Source organism: Oryzias melastigma, linkage group LG12 (genome assembly GCF_002922805.2).
Source record: "Oryzias melastigma strain HK-1 linkage group LG12, ASM292280v2, whole genome shotgun sequence".
NCBI classification, from domain to species: domain Eukaryota; kingdom Metazoa; phylum Chordata; class Actinopteri; order Beloniformes; family Adrianichthyidae; genus Oryzias; species Oryzias melastigma.
Window position 1 is genome coordinate 17,267,541 of NC_050523.1, and position 17,957 is coordinate 17,285,497.

Sequence of the window (17,957 nt, forward strand, 5' to 3'; positions counted from 1 at the left end):
AAAGGGATGATGGGAAGTGTGGATAGGATTCTTCTACGTCAACAGTCCCACCCACAATTCAGAGGTGCAGAAACTATGACCCAAAAAACAATGCCATTTTTTTTATTTTGGAATAAAACGACAATCAGAATTTAAAGATCGCTAAAAATGCTTGCTTTTACAATAGTTCAAAAGATTAAAAGAGTGGAACTTTAATTAGAACTTGGATTTATTAACGGTTAAGACAAAGTGCTTTGGTCCAGAAGTTGTCCCAGTCTCCAAACATGGTGTTAGAGTTATACAGCGTCTGCTCTGCATGCGGGCTGCACGGTGGCGCAAGTGGTTAGCGCTCTCGCCTCACAGCGAGAAGGCCCCGGTTCGAATCCCGGCTGGGACCTTTCTGTGTGGAGTTTGCATGTTCTCCCCGTGCATGCTTTTCACCGGGGACTCCGGCTTCCTCCCACCGTCCAAGAACATGCTTCGTAGGTTCATTGGTGACTCTAAATTGCCCCTAGGTGTGAATGTGTGAGTGAATGTGTGTGTGATTGAGGCCCTGCGACAGACTGGCAACCTGTCCAGGGTGTACCCCGCCTTCGCCCTTCAGTGGCCGGGATAGGCTCCGGCACCCCGCGACCCCGAAAGGGAAGAAGCGGTCAAGAAAATGGATGGATGGATGCTCTGCATGCAAATCTGCTACTTGTTTACAAGTCATCTGAAATATCTGATCGTTGTATGATAAGTGATTTCTATTGGTCACTAAACTCAGGCTTAATCCTGGTTGTTATCAAAACATCCTCATGTGTCTATTTTCACACGGGTTTATTAGAATTAGTGTAAACATATTTAGTATTAAAACAAAGTACTGGTATTTTACAAAACAAGAATACTTAAATAGCACTATACTACATTCTTAGAAGGCCCAAAGCACTTTACAGTCCCAGTTCCATTCACACATGCACTCACACATTCACACACTTATACCACCCTATAACCGCCAGGAGCAATGTGGGGCTCAGTATCTTTCTAAAGACACCTTAACACATGTGGTCGGCAGGGCCGTAACCAAAGTTGTTATATCTTCCGACCACAGGTCGACCGCTCTACCTCTGCAGTACAGTCGCCCACAAGAGCATTTTGTTAGTAGGGAGGATGCCATTCTGGACAGTCCTGGATCCAAAGATGGAGACATTGTTTCACAAAATTAAGGCCACAACTTAAATTCGACCATTGAATTTAAAAAGTTGACAAAACATATTTTAAATAAAGTTTTGTGAGAGGTCATTATTTTGAAGTACTTTACCCACTCCAATCATCTTTTAAACTATTTTAAAAGTGTTCCCAGTGGTCTTTACATCATCATTATGCTGTTTATAGCCAAAATGTAAAAATCGGTGCCCTTTTTCTAGGACATTTTCAGGACATTTCCATCACTCAATCCTGAGAGCTTGTATTTTCATCCTTTACATTACCAGTTCTACTAAAATGGTGAGCAGCAGTATTGGAGCTATCTAGCCTTAGAGTTTTGAACCATACCAACTCAAACAAGGAAAACAAAGACGTACAAGTGGATGCATCAGAATGAAGTAAAGCAGGGAACTTGTGGCACGCCCACCGTATTTAAATACAATCTTTTTCAATCAGCATTTTTTTTTGTTTGCTTGTGACACCCAAGGATTTTAAAAAAAAATACTCAGAAATGTAATTTTAAACTTAATTTTCTATAAACGTGTTCTCCGTCTTTTGAAAAAGGCCACAAGAACATGTTAAAAACACACTTTTCTTCAGAGTGGGTCCCTAAATGTCTAAAAGAATAAAACTAAACATGTTTCTTTTTCCATCCCATTCCTTCTCGTTCCTACTGTGTCTGACATGTGACAAATTACCTTAAAACTTTTCTTCAAACCAGATTTTGTTTCCGCTTTTGGCAGCTCGAGGTGGTAAACTTGAGTTTACCAACTGCTGGTGGATTATGGTCATTATGGTTCTACAAACTGTGAATACGTTTAGGTAAGGAGCCTAAAATGCATCACCGTGTGACGGTTCATTTAGGATCTGGAGCAGAGCATCTTAACGTGGTTACCTGCAGGAAACAGGCATACGAGTGAGACCTCCATGACAGAAGGATGTTTCATTAAAGATCATCCCAGGCTTTGTTCTCAGTGGTTGGCTGTAGCATTACTCCTGCTTTTATTACAGTTTTGTGGATTCCTATCATTAGTGAGGACTGATGGACAGACAGGTAAAGTGACTTTTGCAGATTCCCTGTTGTTTTTCTGATGAAGTGACAAAGAAAGCTATTTAATTTACAAAAATTCCATTTTACCCTGAATATCGAAATATAAACACAGTAAAGAGTCGTTTTTTTTTTTTTTTTTTTTTACAAATTTTTCATAAAAATGGCGACCATCTCACAAAAAAGGTTTGAGGAGAAGAGGTTAAATTCTCAAAATACATTTGAGTCCAACAGTGCATCATTATTAGATTCTTTTAATCAGGTTCGGCCGTGGTGCAGTGTTAGGCCGGTCGACTCCTGATCAGAAGTGAGCGGGTTCGACTTCCGCCTTGCCCGCCCATGTGTCGAAGTGTCCTTGGGCAAGACACTGAACCCCGAATTGCCTCTGGTGAGAGGTTGGTGCCAGTGTTTGGCAGTGGAGCCACCACCAGTGTGTGAATGTGTGTGTGAATGGGTGAATGGGTCTGTGACTGTGAAGCGCTTTGGGCCCTCGAAGGAGGGTAGAAAGCGCTATACAAGTATACGCCATTTACCATTACTTTCCTCTTATGAGTTTGTCATGGCAAAACTAGCTTCTTAAAGAGTTTTTGTATTTTTATTTTCAGAAAAGCTAATCCTTAAAAACCAAGTTTGGGTTGTGTGACCAGAAAATTCTGACATCTGTTGCTAACAAGGACTGAAAAATAAGGATTTAACAGCTCATTCAGTCACACTGCACTCATGTAGCACTGAAAAAATTATCGCGCTTAACACCACAAAATGTGTAATTTGGTTCCTGATCCAAAGTCTTTTCCATTTGACAATGGATTGTTCCTCATTGTAGCTCAAATCGACAAGAAATGACTCTGTACTCCTTAAATCAGACTTGTTGAAGTCATATTCTATATTTTTAGTCAGCAGAAAAGTTAGTGCTGGTAATGTGCAACAATAACTTCTGGGTAAACGCTATATTTAGGTCGATAATTTATGTAAACAATCCATAAAATATCTTAACATGAAGAAAAACAGATGAGATTGTTCTGCAATACCACGGTTCGCTACAAAAAGGAAAATATCCGAAAGTGCTGAGAGCTTCCCTTTATTTCTAAAAGTGCTCTATCAATTTTCTTTTTTCATTACTGAGACTTAATTTAAGGAGTACATCTATTTTCAGCCTCTGATTTAGTTCATCAGAGTTGTGTGTGTGAGACTGAGTCAAGCTCCCCGTGCCTGTCACACTGAGGGAACGTGTAATCCAGTGCAGCTGCACGGGTCACTCTCATTTGCATGGGATATTGCTGCAGATATTAATATCTTTCGGAGAATTATTTGGGGAAAATTATTGACAATTCCGGAGGAAGTCTGTCTAAGTTTTTTTCTTTAAACAAAGATCATTGTGTATTCAGATCTTCAGGACTATAGGAGGATAAACTGGAAAACAGAATTTAATACCTTTGAAATGACACCACAGACTCCACCCACACACACACACACCTACACACGCACACTTACAAGGATGCACACGGATCAGCAGTTTAACCCGCTCACAATCTGAAGTGTGAGATTATGTGAGAAATATTTGTTTACTTTCCACATAGCATGTAACAGGTGTGAGTTAAGGAGAAATTGCAGCTCTGACTGCAGTAGCAGCTCCCATTTACTGAAAAATATACATGTTGTGTTCTACTTTTTTAGGTAATTCAGGTTAAAAAAGCAAACATGACTGAATGTGATACATGTTATTATATCTGGCAACGATTGTTAGAAAAGTATTACATTTTGTTTGTTTGTGTACAGGTTTTTAAGTGCTCTGCTATCAGGTTTTTTATTTGTATGGGTGGGTTGGTTCACAACTGCATCACATGTGCAAGTGCAGCAGAAAGCTCCTCTGAGTTTGTTTGCCAGAGCCGAGCTTCCTATGGTGAAGCAATTAAAGATGGAGGAGAATTGTCCAGAAAACCACGGGCTTTGCCAGAAGCAGAAGTAGACAGTGGATCTGGGCCAATACATGGATGGAATGGGTCTCTTCAAGTCCCAAAAGCACAAAAAACATTCACTCATTTAACATCTCCTCTAAAAAGAAACAAATGTGAGCCTCTGCCATTGAGACTGTATCTGTTTTAAGTACAGAAAGGACATTAGTTGCATGTAAGCTGTTCTGTGCAAGCAGATTCCTCTCTGTGTAAACAGAAAACCTCTCAATGACCCTCATATCAGACTGTGTAGTTACTCACTTGGAAATGAGAAACCATTAAGAGCCAAGAGTAGTGTTGGGATCTGTTTTTTTTTTCTAAGCAATTCAGAATTTACTGACATCAGCTCAAGCTAAAAATGTAATCTATCCTCACAGCGTTCTTGACAGAGTTAGATGCTCCCCTAACATTTAAAAACTCTATGTGAAAGCTTCAAATTACAGAGACATTTGAAACTAATACGTACATAATTTCACAAAAATGAAGAAAAACCATTACCCTGAAAATATTGCATTTTTATGCTAATAAAAAGTTGAAGACATGAGGCAGGTTCTTATGACTAGTTTATTGAATTATCAACTAGCCTAATACATATAGAAGAATGGTTACTGCAGTGATGCAACAGTCAGTGGTTAAGCACTAATGATGTCACAATCATTCACCGACACACATCCAGACTATGATGCAGAAATTGCACGATATGTTCAGCAAAATGAACATGTTAATTTTATTGCTTCAATAGACATTAATACAATAGCTGCACAAAAAGCAATGCAATTTAGCAAAAATGATATTGTCATTTGTGATTAAATGTTTTCTGTTTAGTTTTTTATTACAAGGTGAGGATCAACAAGTAAAACTTTACACGTTAGTTTTACAGTGTCTCGTGACTGAAGAAAAAAAACCAGCTCACAGCTTTGTTTTTCTCTTTTTTTTTTCTTGTTTTTTTTCTCACATTGGTGGTTCCCAACAAAAAAAAAAAAAAATCCATATAATAAGCTGCAGGCAGATTTCCCAGAATTCATTGTACTCTGGTCGATGATGATTATTTTTCAGTCAATCCGTAGTTTTGTGAAAACATTTTTTTATTAAATGTAGAACACGATGCTCTTTCAATTAAATAACAAACAAATAAAACATCCAGATTTTGTAGCCTCTTTTTTTAATCATCCAAATTGGAAAATTTCCTAAACTTCCAGTTCAAACATCTATCAAAAGACTTATCATAAAGCTACATTCACACTGGGCATGTAATGCATGTTAAAGACAGTTTAAACTCTTGGAGCAGTTGAAAGACTGGAGAGCTTGCAGTGTTCCAAACACAAATGAAGACCTAGAATTCATCCAAAAAACATTAAAGCCAATTTTAACTCTTTAACGCCGAAAATATTACTGGCCACATCTAAATAACAGACTATCAATTTTTGACTGTTTACATGATCAATATGAATGGGAGAAAGTGGCTTTTCATATCTTCTTTGCACTGTTATGCAACGTATTACTAACTTGAAGTGTTGCGTAATGGTGCAGTGGCACTTTTCTTCACGACAGAATCAGCTGATTTATGTTTAAGAGTTGAAGAATTATCAAAAGAATGTCAACACTGGAGCTAAAGCTTTGGTGTTAAAGGATTCATGTCATTTACACTGATTGTATGAGCTTCTGGTTAACTATGAAACATTAACATTTCAGTCATTTATTCAACAATGAACTGCAAAAATGAACAGCTTTATTTGTGTTTAATTGAACTAGTAGAACTATTCGTCTCTTTGCATCATGACTTTTAAAGACTGATACACATCATATGATTCCAATGAATCCTGGTGAAATTTCTTAAGGCGTCATCACAAGGTTGGTGGGAGCCAGTCAGAGGTCTGTGGGCTGCAATGCCTTTGTGTCATTGAGCATCTGTGAGATAGATGGTGAAAGTATTTCTATATGAGTACACAAAGTTAATCATGCTCACTGCTCAGCCCCCATATGTGTATCAGACGAAGCCACAAAGGGACAATATGAAACCCTTTCAACTCATGCCATCTCCTTTGCATCATTTAAAGCAGGACTTAAACTGATGGACTGCTTGGTGGAAAAAGTTAGAAAAATAATTTTAAACTTTTTCTTTTAATTGGTATCCTGTTGGTATGGTGTCAGCATCAAGCTATGCCAGGATAGAATTTTTCAGGAGTTCTCTCTATTCCAAAGAGGAGGATCAAAAAGTATTTAAATCAAATTATTGTAGGTTTTAGGGAGAGAAGATAGATAGGTATATGTGAAATAGAGAGACAGAGACGAGTGAATGAAGGATGAGGAGGAGATTCGGAAAATCAAGGACAGGTTCTACAAGTGTGATGGAAAGATGAAAGGAGAACTTTAAAAAGTTGATCAATGAGGAAAAAGTTAGAGAACAAAAACGGAAAAGGTGGCTGTTGTGAAGCAGGAAGTAGCAATTATCAGTAAGAATGAAGTGAGAATGATGAGGATTAAGAGAAGAAGGGTTTAGAGCTGGACAAGATCTTGGAGAGGATTTCTGAAGAATGGAGGGAAAGTGTGGTCACTATTTTTAAAAAGGGAGAGGAAATTAGTGATCTTTGACTGAGGTTAGAAGAGAGCATTCAGAAAACGGGAGTCACAGATATAATATTGTCTTTGAGGATGCTTCTGGAGAGGAACAGGTCTGGAATGGCTGAGAGTTTGAGTTGTTCAGGAAGTGTATGAGACCTGGAAGGCAGTGGGGAGATAGATGTTCTGTAGGTCTGACAGAGAATTTCAAGGTGGAGATGTGATTGTATCAAACTCCTTCTTGTTTCTATGGTGATGGACTGACTGATAGATGAGGTTAAAGAAGAATCTCTATATTATCACGTTTGCAGATGATAATGTGATATCTAGTGAAAGTAAGGAGTGGTAAAAAAAACTCAAAAAACATACATAATTGACTGAAATGTTGCATACATTACATTCTGGATATATATGTTTGCTTCATCTTCTACATAAAATGATCCTATTATATGCTGGTTTTCAGTTTATGTTTTATTTTTAACAAAAAAATAGTTTGCTACTTTGCCTTCCAAATTATTGAACTGGTGGACAACACATATTATCAATACAAACTTATATTTTGTTGTCTTTTACTTTGTGTTCACAACTTAGTGAGACCACATTTTAATTTGTGGTAATTTACCCAAACTAGTAATTATGATGCATTAATGTTCATACTTTTTTGGTATCTTTCTTTGATATGCTGCAGTATTTGGATTTTTATTGTTGAGCTGCAGACACAAAATCAAGAACACATTAAACATGGGTTCTTAAACACATGTTTAGCACGAAATGTTGGCACTGGTCAAACAGGGAGGGGCTTTTTTTTAACCTATCGTTTGTTTACTAGCGCATGTCCGCCTCCTACAGTTAGAAGAGTGTGAGTGTAAAATATAAAAGCAGTACGGATCTTGTGAATCTTGCTTTTGCAATATTTTAAGGCTTGGGCTGAATCCGAATTGCTTCGCTAGCCCCGTAGCTTCTAACTATCCCTACATTTATCCCTCCAAGGGGAGAGATATGGAATAAGAGTCTTGGACATCATTTACATTTGTGCGTAACTGCCAGCACTCAGAAAATACTTAACATCAATTTAATAACTTTAAAAAGTTGTGTAAACACACAAACTCAACTAAGTGTCACATCGATTAATACAATACTTACATTTAAATGAAAATCGTTATGCTTCAGAGCACTTCAACGTAAACAAATGTGTTTCTCCTCCACCCTCAAGTGCAATGCAGATAAGGCCTAGCAGCAAAGGGCTAAGCAGCCCTAAGTCCCTTTGGCTCCTCCTTATAAAAACTTTCAGACACCACTACAGCATCAAATGCCCCACAATTGAGCGATAGAGCAAAGTCATAGGGTTAGGGAAGCAATTCTGACTCGCCCTTGGTGTCATATAAATCCAATCTGGCAAAAACCTGAATTATTCATTTCTCCTTCATGATCAATTTTCAAATGGTTGACACATCCATGAATTAAAAATGGCGTCATCCATACCTCACTACCAAATCTGAGTCCCTGAATGGTCAAAGTTGTAAATACTTGCTTGGTAACACGTGAATGCGAGAGTTTGGAAAGCAAAAGCCCAAATTTAGACACGTATTTATGCCCATTGAAATGGACGTTTTGTTGTCGCTTAAACTTGTGTTGCTGAGGGCAGAGTAAACATAGCTTACCATTTTTATATTTCTTGCTAGTTTTCTTGCTTTTATAGAGTAAGAGTAGAGTTTTGTAGAGTTTTTTTCTTGAGTAGCCAATGGATTCAGTTTTTTTAGGAAGCACTTCTTCCTTCTTATGAATACACCACAGTCCTTTTTGTAGATTTTTTTTTCTATTTTAAAAAAACACGCTGGAGAAAAAAAGCATGTTTACTTTATATAAGTTTATGAACATAAGAAACCAAAGGGTTGAAAACGATGGAAAAACGGCAATTTCTAAAGAACAACTTCCGCTCTGCAGAGACTTTGACCTAGGACACAACATAATTTTTTTTTTCTGATAAAAATGTCATATTTCTAATTAAAAGACCACTTGGAACGCTTTTAAAATAGAATAATAAATAATAAATTGTGATTCAGTACAGTTAACTCAGAAAAATAGAGTGTTTTTCTCGACTACAGCGCTGTATCACATTTACCTGAGAACCAACAGAACCAAGCAGAACTTAGTGTCCTAGGTGATCACACTTATTCTCTGTACCTGCAACTGGATTGTAGCTGATGGGTTTGGAGCTTTAGGTTGCAGAAGGCAGTCTATGCAGCCTCTGCTGCCCAGATGGTTAATCTGGCCTTGCATTCAGCACAAGCATTGACCTGTATTTCTGCATCTACCTTTTATTTTAAATACCAAGATTTATTAGATGTGGACGTTTATTTAGTATTTAGAGACTAACTGAACGACACAGATGTGTTTTAATCATTTGAGTGTTTAGTTTACACGGTGGTGAAGACTGAGCTTCATCTGATGCATTTTCTAAACACAACTTTGGTTTCCAACATCCCTCTGCAACACCAGGAATCGGCAGTTCTGATCAGGGCCTTGATATTAATAAAACCAGGCCAAAACCACAACACAGATTTGTCATCTGGGTCTGAAAGCTGGAGTTGAAGTGACAGGCTTTAATTTGTACGCATGAAGTCAGCTGACCTAAAAAGAATTCCTCATAAGAGTTTAACTTATTGGTGATTATATTCACATTTATGAATGTGGGAAATGTATGTGTTTAAAAATAGTTTTCTGTTTTTTTCTTTGCAGCATGTTTATGTAGTTTACCTAATATTTTTGTGACTTATTCACCTTTGATCAATTTATTGGAGCAACTAGCTATCCCGACTGACGCATTGCAAATGCAGATCAGACCTGACCTAACCTTTCCTTGCCCTCTGCTCTTCAAAGTTTATTTTGTTCTGCTCCGCTCTGTGTCAGTCAGATGTGAAATGGACACGGTGAGCTGTGAAAATTACGCCTCTTTGGATACACATCACACACGGCAATCGCCAGGCGTCCAGCGCCGAGCCCGCCTCGCTCTCTCTTTGTTTTCTTTCACACAACTTCAGATTAGATTTTTTTGATGCTAAGGATAATATGTGAGTAATCGGGTTGGATTTGCTGGCTGGGTTGTGTTTGTTTTTGTCCTCCACTGAGGATCTTATGGAAAAGTGTGTGAGGATGAGGCTGATTGCAGCTCCCTCCAGTCATCACTTGAGATGCAAACAGTAATCAGTCATTTCCTGGTGACCTATCGAAACTGAAAGCAAAAAAGAAAACCTGAATATCCAATTTGTGCAGTATTGTTGAGTTTAGTCAATTATTCCAAAATATAATATTAATTTACCATCTATATAATTAGGGTGTTTGTCTGATTATGATGTAATTACACCATAAAGCAAAGGAGAACAGGCCTTAACCCGCTGATGATTTCTGTATCACTTTTAAAAACTGTTTCCACCACGTCACATTTTTTCCTGATCGCAGCACCGTTTGTTCTGAAGGAGTCTGTGGAATATGACCTGTTTAACAGTCTTAGAGGCATGAACTGCAAGCCTCGGAACGGATCAGTTCTGCCTGGTGGCTACAAAATAAAGTCTTGAGCATACATTCACGCACCTTAATCACATACCAGTGCAATTACCAACACATGTTTAAGTTCCTCGGGCTGTTTTCAGGACATTGACTTTTACGTCACAACTCTCAGCTCACCTTTGCCTGATGGAAATGGTGTTTTTGGTGTTTTCAGCATGAATTTTTGTCTTAATGAAGGACATATTTAAAGAAAATTCAACTAAAAATTGCATTTCTGATTATTTCTTTATCCAAATTAGACAAAAAATGCTGTTTGAAAAGCTTGTTGCTGTGATGTAGAACCTACAACTCGCAGGCAACGAGCTCCCTGCTCCACTTCATTCTGATTCATCCATTTGCAGAAAAATAGATCCATGAAGGTCTTTAATTTCATTGTCTGAGCTGACATCTGGCTCAAAACTGTACAGCCGGACTGCTGCGATATTGCTCGCCATTTTTGTTTCCATGTTAATGTTACGTTGGGGTTGTGTGGGGCTATAAGGCAGTGAGAGAGTAAGCAGATGGATGATGGGCAGTGGGGGCGGGGCTTACTCCACCCCATAGTCCCCCAACTCAGAACTCCGGGGGAAATTTCTGATGAAGTACTTTCGTTCTGCAGAAAACAACAGTTTTTTTTTTGTTTTTTGTTTTTTTTAAGTGGCTAACAGCATAATCATAAATAAAAGACCACTGAGAACACATTTACAATAGACCAAAAGAAGATCGGAGTGGGTCTTTAAAGTTTTTAATGAAAGCTTTTATATTGAATTTGTGTACGTTTGCACTCACTCTATTAACACCTTTTTCATTAAGCTTGATTTACTGGAAAGAGGCTAAAATTCTCAACTACAACAAACTATGTCATGCTGAAGCTCTACTTTCCAAACCCTCTTAAATGCAACACCAGGTCACCAGGCTTAATTGGATCAGAAAACAAAGTAGCATCCAAGAATCTGTATGAAAACTTTCCGTCCAAAAATGGAGGTGTTTGTGAAGCTTCAGTGGGGCTTTTTTGCCTTGAGGCGCTTTCCTAATCCTCACATGGTCTTCATGTGTTCAAAAGTTTAGAAACGGTTCCGATGTCTCATCTAAATATAGACGGTATGTACCATCCATATGTGCTTGGCGGTTAGTCATAGGTTGCTGTGGTTGAACCTGGGTCAAATGACTTTTGCAGCGCCCTGGAGTTGAACAGTGGAGAGTTGGGTGAGCTGATAAGCTAAGTGGAAACAACTGATAAAAGTTTACAACATGCTAATAAAACAACAGTGACTGCACAGAAGTTGGAAGCATTTCAAAGATTGCCTAAATATCTCACATTTCCTTCTTGCTTTTTACTGTTTCCCATAAAAATACATTTAAATTTATACAGACTATTAAATTAGTCGTCGACTATTTTAATAGTCGATTAGTCGTCGATTAGTCGACTAATCGTGGCAGCCCTAATATGGTCTTTAAATTTTTAGCTTTACTTTAAATATAAATATTGATTCAATTTAGAAAGAATAAAAATCAGACTACTTCTGTCCATGAAAGCACGTTAGGTCTGAAGGATCGAGCTGAATCTTAAAAAAGGGTTTTATGTTTTTATCAAGATACTGCAGACTCTTCCTGTGGTAGAGAGTGCAGCTTTATATGCAGCCGTCTGTTTGGGCAACAGTGTAGACAGTGACTCACAGACACTTAAGCTGATAAAGAAGCATGGATCAGTGCTGAGAAAAGCTCTTTAAACGACAAGGAGCGGAATATTGCTCAAGCTTCTCTCAAACACAGAATAAAAGAGGGACCGCCTGCCGTCGGAAACTTCTTACGTTTTGTTGTAATGAAGTTAATCCTGCTGACAGAAATAAGCAGATGATGAATGACTATCAATTTTCATTTTCTGTCAAGTCAAACTATACAGCATGTATGGAATGCATCTAATTTTTGACACCTTGACACATAAATGTATTTATTGCCATAATCAAAAAAAAAAAAGCTTCTATTTTTGCATTCATGTAGATGGTAAATTAATGTAATTTTGGAGAGTTTTGAAACATATTTGCATCAACAGGGTTAACAATTATACAAATAATACCCGAATTCCAGTAACTGATTTGTGAAATAAATAAGTCAGATATGAAATAAAATGTCTTTATGGTTATTATGATGACAGAGAGGCAGAGACAAACCAAGCAGATAAAGTAAGATGTTGTGTTTGATCCGACATGAGAACCTGAGCAGCTGTGAAACTGTAAAAGCGTGAGCTGGATGAGCTGTAAAGGGCCACATGCCAGCAGGAAGGACGCAGTGTTTTCAAGATCGCCTGATTTCAGTCTGTCGGGTGTTGATCACTTATCGACAAGTGTGATAAAAGTGGGCAGCTGTCATAAAGAGAAGATAGATTGATGTTATAAGAGGCACTTAAGCCTGATAAGGAACCTGCAAGTGAACCTTCAACACCTCTTCAACTACTACTGTCTCCTCATGAGCGGGAGAGAGACCGAACATGGATACAAACATCGTTTAACAGGATAGGCAGCACCTCCAGGGTTGTCCAAGGAAAATATATTTTATAGTGTTGAAAATCACCAGGAAATTCCCAAATCTGGCATATTGACAATTAATTTTTCTTGTAATTCGATTGTCTAATTTACTGATTCTTACCGGCCTTTGTAAATTTTTCATTTTATCATCTAATTTCATGTAGCAGTGCCACACACTCCTAGTGAATGCATATGATTTTGTACAGTAGGAATCCACTGTTACTCCTTGACTCTTACTTTCAAGGGTTAATAGTTGGTAGTGAGCATAGAAATGTAAAAATCACAACAGTTTGACTTAAAAAATTGTTTAAAAAAATAGTTCCTTAACTTTTTATTGTTTCATGTTAGTTCTAAGCATTGAAAAAGGGATTCTCACAAAGTTAGGTTGTCAGGAGCTGGTAGTGGAGGCCCGAAAGTGCAGGAGAACAAGTTTGGTGGTGAAATCTGAAATATTTATCGAATGAGTTTAACAATAACCCATGGAGAAAAAGAGAGGTGATAAAGCAGATGAACTCATATGAAGAATTGAAAACCAAACAATTAGGCCATATGCGAAATCCCACCCTAATCCCTAACTACTTTAAAAGTATATGGTGCGGGACTAGATAGTGCTCTGGATTTTAAAAGTAATTTGGATTTTTTTTTCTTTTTTTAAGTCTGACGTCACCAATTTCACAAAGTGAAAATCTTATCAATACGAGGATTTTATGACAACTATTTATGACTCCATTGTGTTCTGATGATGAAACTGTGGAAAGTTTATTAGAAAGCTACATTTAAATACACTTTATTTTTTCGCAAAAATTGTTCAAACAAAATTCTTTGTGGTCTATATTTACCAATGTAGTGAGCATCGATTCACTCTAATTTTTGGCAAAAACTTCAGGAAATTTCTTGGGCGCTGGATTTTGGAATAGTAGATACAGACAGCTCTACAAAATGGCAAACGCACTATATAGTGCACTATGTAGTGAGTAGTGAAGGAATTTGGACACAGCTCTGGTGAGACTGGCAAGAAAATGACTAAACAAAACAGAAGAAACATCACAAAAATCCAATCCTCACATAAATGCACCTCCTAATGTAAAGTGTTCAAATGTTTGAATTTGTTGCAGTTGATTTAGAAGGAAAAGGAACCAGTAATACATTTAATGTTAAAAATGTCTGGATTTCTTTTATAAAATATGAAAGCACAGTAGCTTTAAATTAACAATTTGCTGTTTTGAAATCACCAAAGTGAGAACATTTTCTTGCTCTTTCATTTGCGGTCTTTTATAGCACTGGTTGTGGAGCTTTTTTTTTTTTTTGTTGCTACCCTTTCTTTAAAAAGGAGTGGCTTGTTGTTTAAGACCCTCTCCAGTGAAAGTTTTGTTTTTGATGTTTTAACATGTTCTTGTGACATTTTTCTCATGATGGAGGACATAAATAAATAAAACTCCAGTGTTTCTTTATTCAAATTGTTGTGAATCGGGAGCAGATGAATGATGCTGTTTGAAAAACCTTGTAGCTGTGGTGTAGAAGCTACTATCAGCAAGCCACAAGCTCCCTTCTTCAATCCACTCTGATGTATCCTTTTGCAGAAAAAAGTCAATGCATGTTTTTGTTTTCCTCGTTCGATCTGGCATCTGTTTCAGAACTGTACGGCTAAATTGTTCCAATATCGCTCATCATTTTTGCTGCAACGCTGTTGTTCAGTTGGGGGTGTGAGGGGCTGTAAGCTAGTGGGAGAGTATGTAAACAGATGGATGATGGGAAAGGTGGCAGACTTACTCTATGTCATCCCTCCTGCGCACAACTCAGAGACACAATGGACCACTGCTCCTCTGCAGAAACTATGTCCTTGAAAACAACTTTTTTTTTTGTATTTTGGCAAAAAATCATCATTCATTTTCTTGACCGCTTTTTCCCTTTCGGGGTTGCGGGGGTCCCGGTGCCTAACCCGGCTACTGAAGGGCGAAGGCGGGGTACACCCCGGACAGGTCGGCAGTCTGTCACAGGGCCACCGGCAAAAAATCATAATAATTAAAAGACCACTGGGAAAACTTTGAAAACCGATTAAAAAAAGGATCAATAAGGCTCCTACTCTTCCTAAAGGACAGTTGTGGGTCCTGCTCTCCCATGAACCCAACTCAGTCAAAGAATGGACTGTGGCGGTCCTATTGTCACACACAGTAAGAGCAGGGGATATTCATCAAGCCGGATGGAAATGTAATCTGGACTTTACTTCATTTATCAATTAAGTAAAACTGCTTTACAGGTGTTTCTGTAGCACATTACCTTTGACCCCGTCTGTCTCCCATCAGGACAGTGATGCACCACACATGGACATCACATTACCCGACATTACTGTATTAAAAAAGCTAGGTTTATTAAGCTACTGAGCTCAAATCCAAAGACAGAAACTGTTCTGAGGAGAAATAAGACTTCTTAGTGAAACAGGCTCTTTGTCCTGCGCACATCATACATGTTCTAAGTCAGCTTTTATTTTGACTGCTCAGCTGGCTACTATTGCCACTACAGTTACATCCTGACTGTGTTTTTATGTCAACAGGCCAGGAGCATGGGGTGATGAGGACTCTCATCGGTGGACTTTGGTGCAGATGACTAGGGATGGACAGAAAAGCACCTCGACAGTAAGTTAAAGTAACAAAATATAAGACCAAGGAATTGCTTGGACTAATGTATTAAATAAATTATTCAAAAATTTTCCTCTACAATTTTTTGGAAAGAAACATGAGGTGAAAAACAAAATATGTTCATAAGTCAGTTTTAGAGCCATTTTTCAAAGCGAGAAGTTGTAGCAGCTTTTTCCAGCTTTTTTCATGATTGTCTTTTTTATTTTTATGAAATGGAAAGTGTTTAGAAAACTGGTTTAGAGAAACACACTCACGACACAGAAAATCCCAAATCATCAGCCTCCCTCTTCCTTGCTTTACTGTTCATGATTTCTGTAAAATATCATTTCAGTGCAAAAACAATCTTAAGAAAATAAAAAGGTCTGTGTTTCATTAAAAATTTTACTTTTTTCTGTCTTGCAAGAAAAATAATCATATCAGGAAAGTTTTTCAACAGCAAGTAGCCTCCATTTCATATAACGTGTTTTAGCGACTGGAATTTATTTTCTAAAAATAAGAATTCTCGGTAAGACCATGTTTCTTAAACCCCATTGGCAGATGCCATGCAAAATCAACTTTTTTAGTTTTTAAGTGTATTATAATATTCAATCCTCACTAAAAACAACCCCCAAGAGGTATTTTGATCCATTCACGCATTTCTGAGTATTCCTCCAAAAATCTGCATTCTGATCCAATACCCACGAAAATGAGCCGGTTCTCAAAAGCTGACGTCACAAAGTGATTCTAAATAAATAAATCAAAAATAACTCACATTTCATAAAAATTTGCTCTTTAGTGTTCCAAATATAATATGTGATCATACATATGGATATAGTGTACTCTGAAAGGCTTAAGAAAAGTATGGAAATTTAAAGGAAATTTTGTAGAATTTAAGAATTTCTGACTTATCTCTAGTAGGACTGTTACAGCAGTGCTGGTTTTCACCATATATAGAGCTGGGCGTTAAAGCCAAACAACTGTACTTTTGTTTCCTCTGTGTAGGAAATAATTTCACAAGACTTGTGGTTTGTTCAGATGTAATTTTCTGGGCTTTAGTCATGCTTTTGTGTTATTTTTGGACAGAGAATTCTTTATTCTTAAATACAATAGACATTCAGTGTTCTTCTAATTGTGCTATCATAAACGTTAACATTTTGCATGGTTTGAAAGCCCTGCAGGGTCTAAGAAAGACTACTTGAGTATTTGTGTTTTTCTCTGAACTTGGCATTATTTACTGTTCCGGTGAATTTGCCAGGATGGGAATTCCAGGGAAAAATTTGCAGCTGTCGTGAATAATTACTTTATCAGACCCGCCGTTATCTTACGGGCATGTTTTATCAGTGATGGGGCACAATAAATTGCAATGTTTTAAACAAAAAAGCGTTTTTTTATTACTAATATTTATTCAATTTTCTTCTAAAAGTCAGACGTTGACTTTGTCCTTAAACACAGACATCCTCAGAAAACAGCTCATATATAATTGTCTCAAGGGAAGCAAGGGCGTTAAACCTGCTGTGACGGTGTATTTGATTGGTTAGACAGATGACATTTATACTTGAGACCAACGGAGTCAACTTGGTGATGGGATTCATTCAATATGAGAACTTCTGACCAAAATTGTGGATGAAATTGTGGGTAAAACAGTGCAATTGCGACGTCACTAAATCCTGGAGGGACTACCTGATATAAAAGGACAGACTCCTAATATAAAAATCTTTTCATAAAAAGTTTCAGTATCAGCCACATTTTTTTTTTTACTCACTTGAGGTCAATTTTGATTAATTTGTAATTGTTAGGCTAAAGTAATATAAAAAGAGACCAAGTGTTTACTTTTTGAAGAGATCCAGAGACATGTTAATTATTATATCATTAAGCTCCTATAATTAGTATTTCCTGTCTGAAATATTTCTTATCTTTTGTTAAGATCAAGAAGGCACATGATGAGAGAAACTTTTTTATGTTCGTATCATATTGTTAAAATGTGGCTGTGGATCCCTATGAAGTCATAGTTTACATAGTTTACCTTGAATAAGACCTTTATCTAAAGTTTGAGCAAACAACTCTTCATTTATTTTTGTTCTGTTGAAGCAAGATAATCTTCAGTCTGACTCCAAAAAAAAGAAAAAAAAAATTCCCAGGATTACTTAAGGTCATAAACTGGAGGAAATATTTTCTCGTGAGCTGCTAGTCAATGTTTTTATGCTGGAAAGTTCCATCTTTGGAAGAGAATCCATCAGTTGTTATACTGAATTATTGAATAGCTATCGCCTCCAAAAGTTTCCGCTTCAACAGAACTGACACCAGTAGAACCCAGGTTTTACACAAAAGCGTCTGCTGTGGGGAACTGTTTTAAGAAGTGTGTTATAGTCACATCAGACACTGTTCACTAGTGCTGACAGAGCAGACTAAAGGTTTGTGCTCCTGCCTTTAGCCTGTAATCACCCATGTTTGTAAATCTGTGCTTCATGCTGTGAAGCTGGAATGCTGAGCTCTTCTATCTGTTTTAATGGCTGCATTTGGGCTTCAGTCCTGACTTTGACCACTTCTT

The 17,957-nt window shown here is 37.5% G+C and overlaps 1 protein-coding gene across 1 annotated transcript in view; it reads left to right on the forward strand.

The window, feature by feature from the left end:
* The window catches only part of si:dkey-247m21.3 (5-hydroxytryptamine receptor 4), a 61,904-nt gene that overhangs the window by 14,436 nt on the left and 29,511 nt on the right, over positions 1-17,957 (forward strand). The window contains exon 2 of the mRNA XM_024299383.1: positions 15,346-15,427. Coding sequence (XP_024155151.1) covers positions 15,405-15,427 — 23 coding nt within the window. The 5' untranslated portion in view covers positions 15,346-15,404. The remainder of the gene's footprint in view (positions 1-15,345; positions 15,428-17,957) is intronic.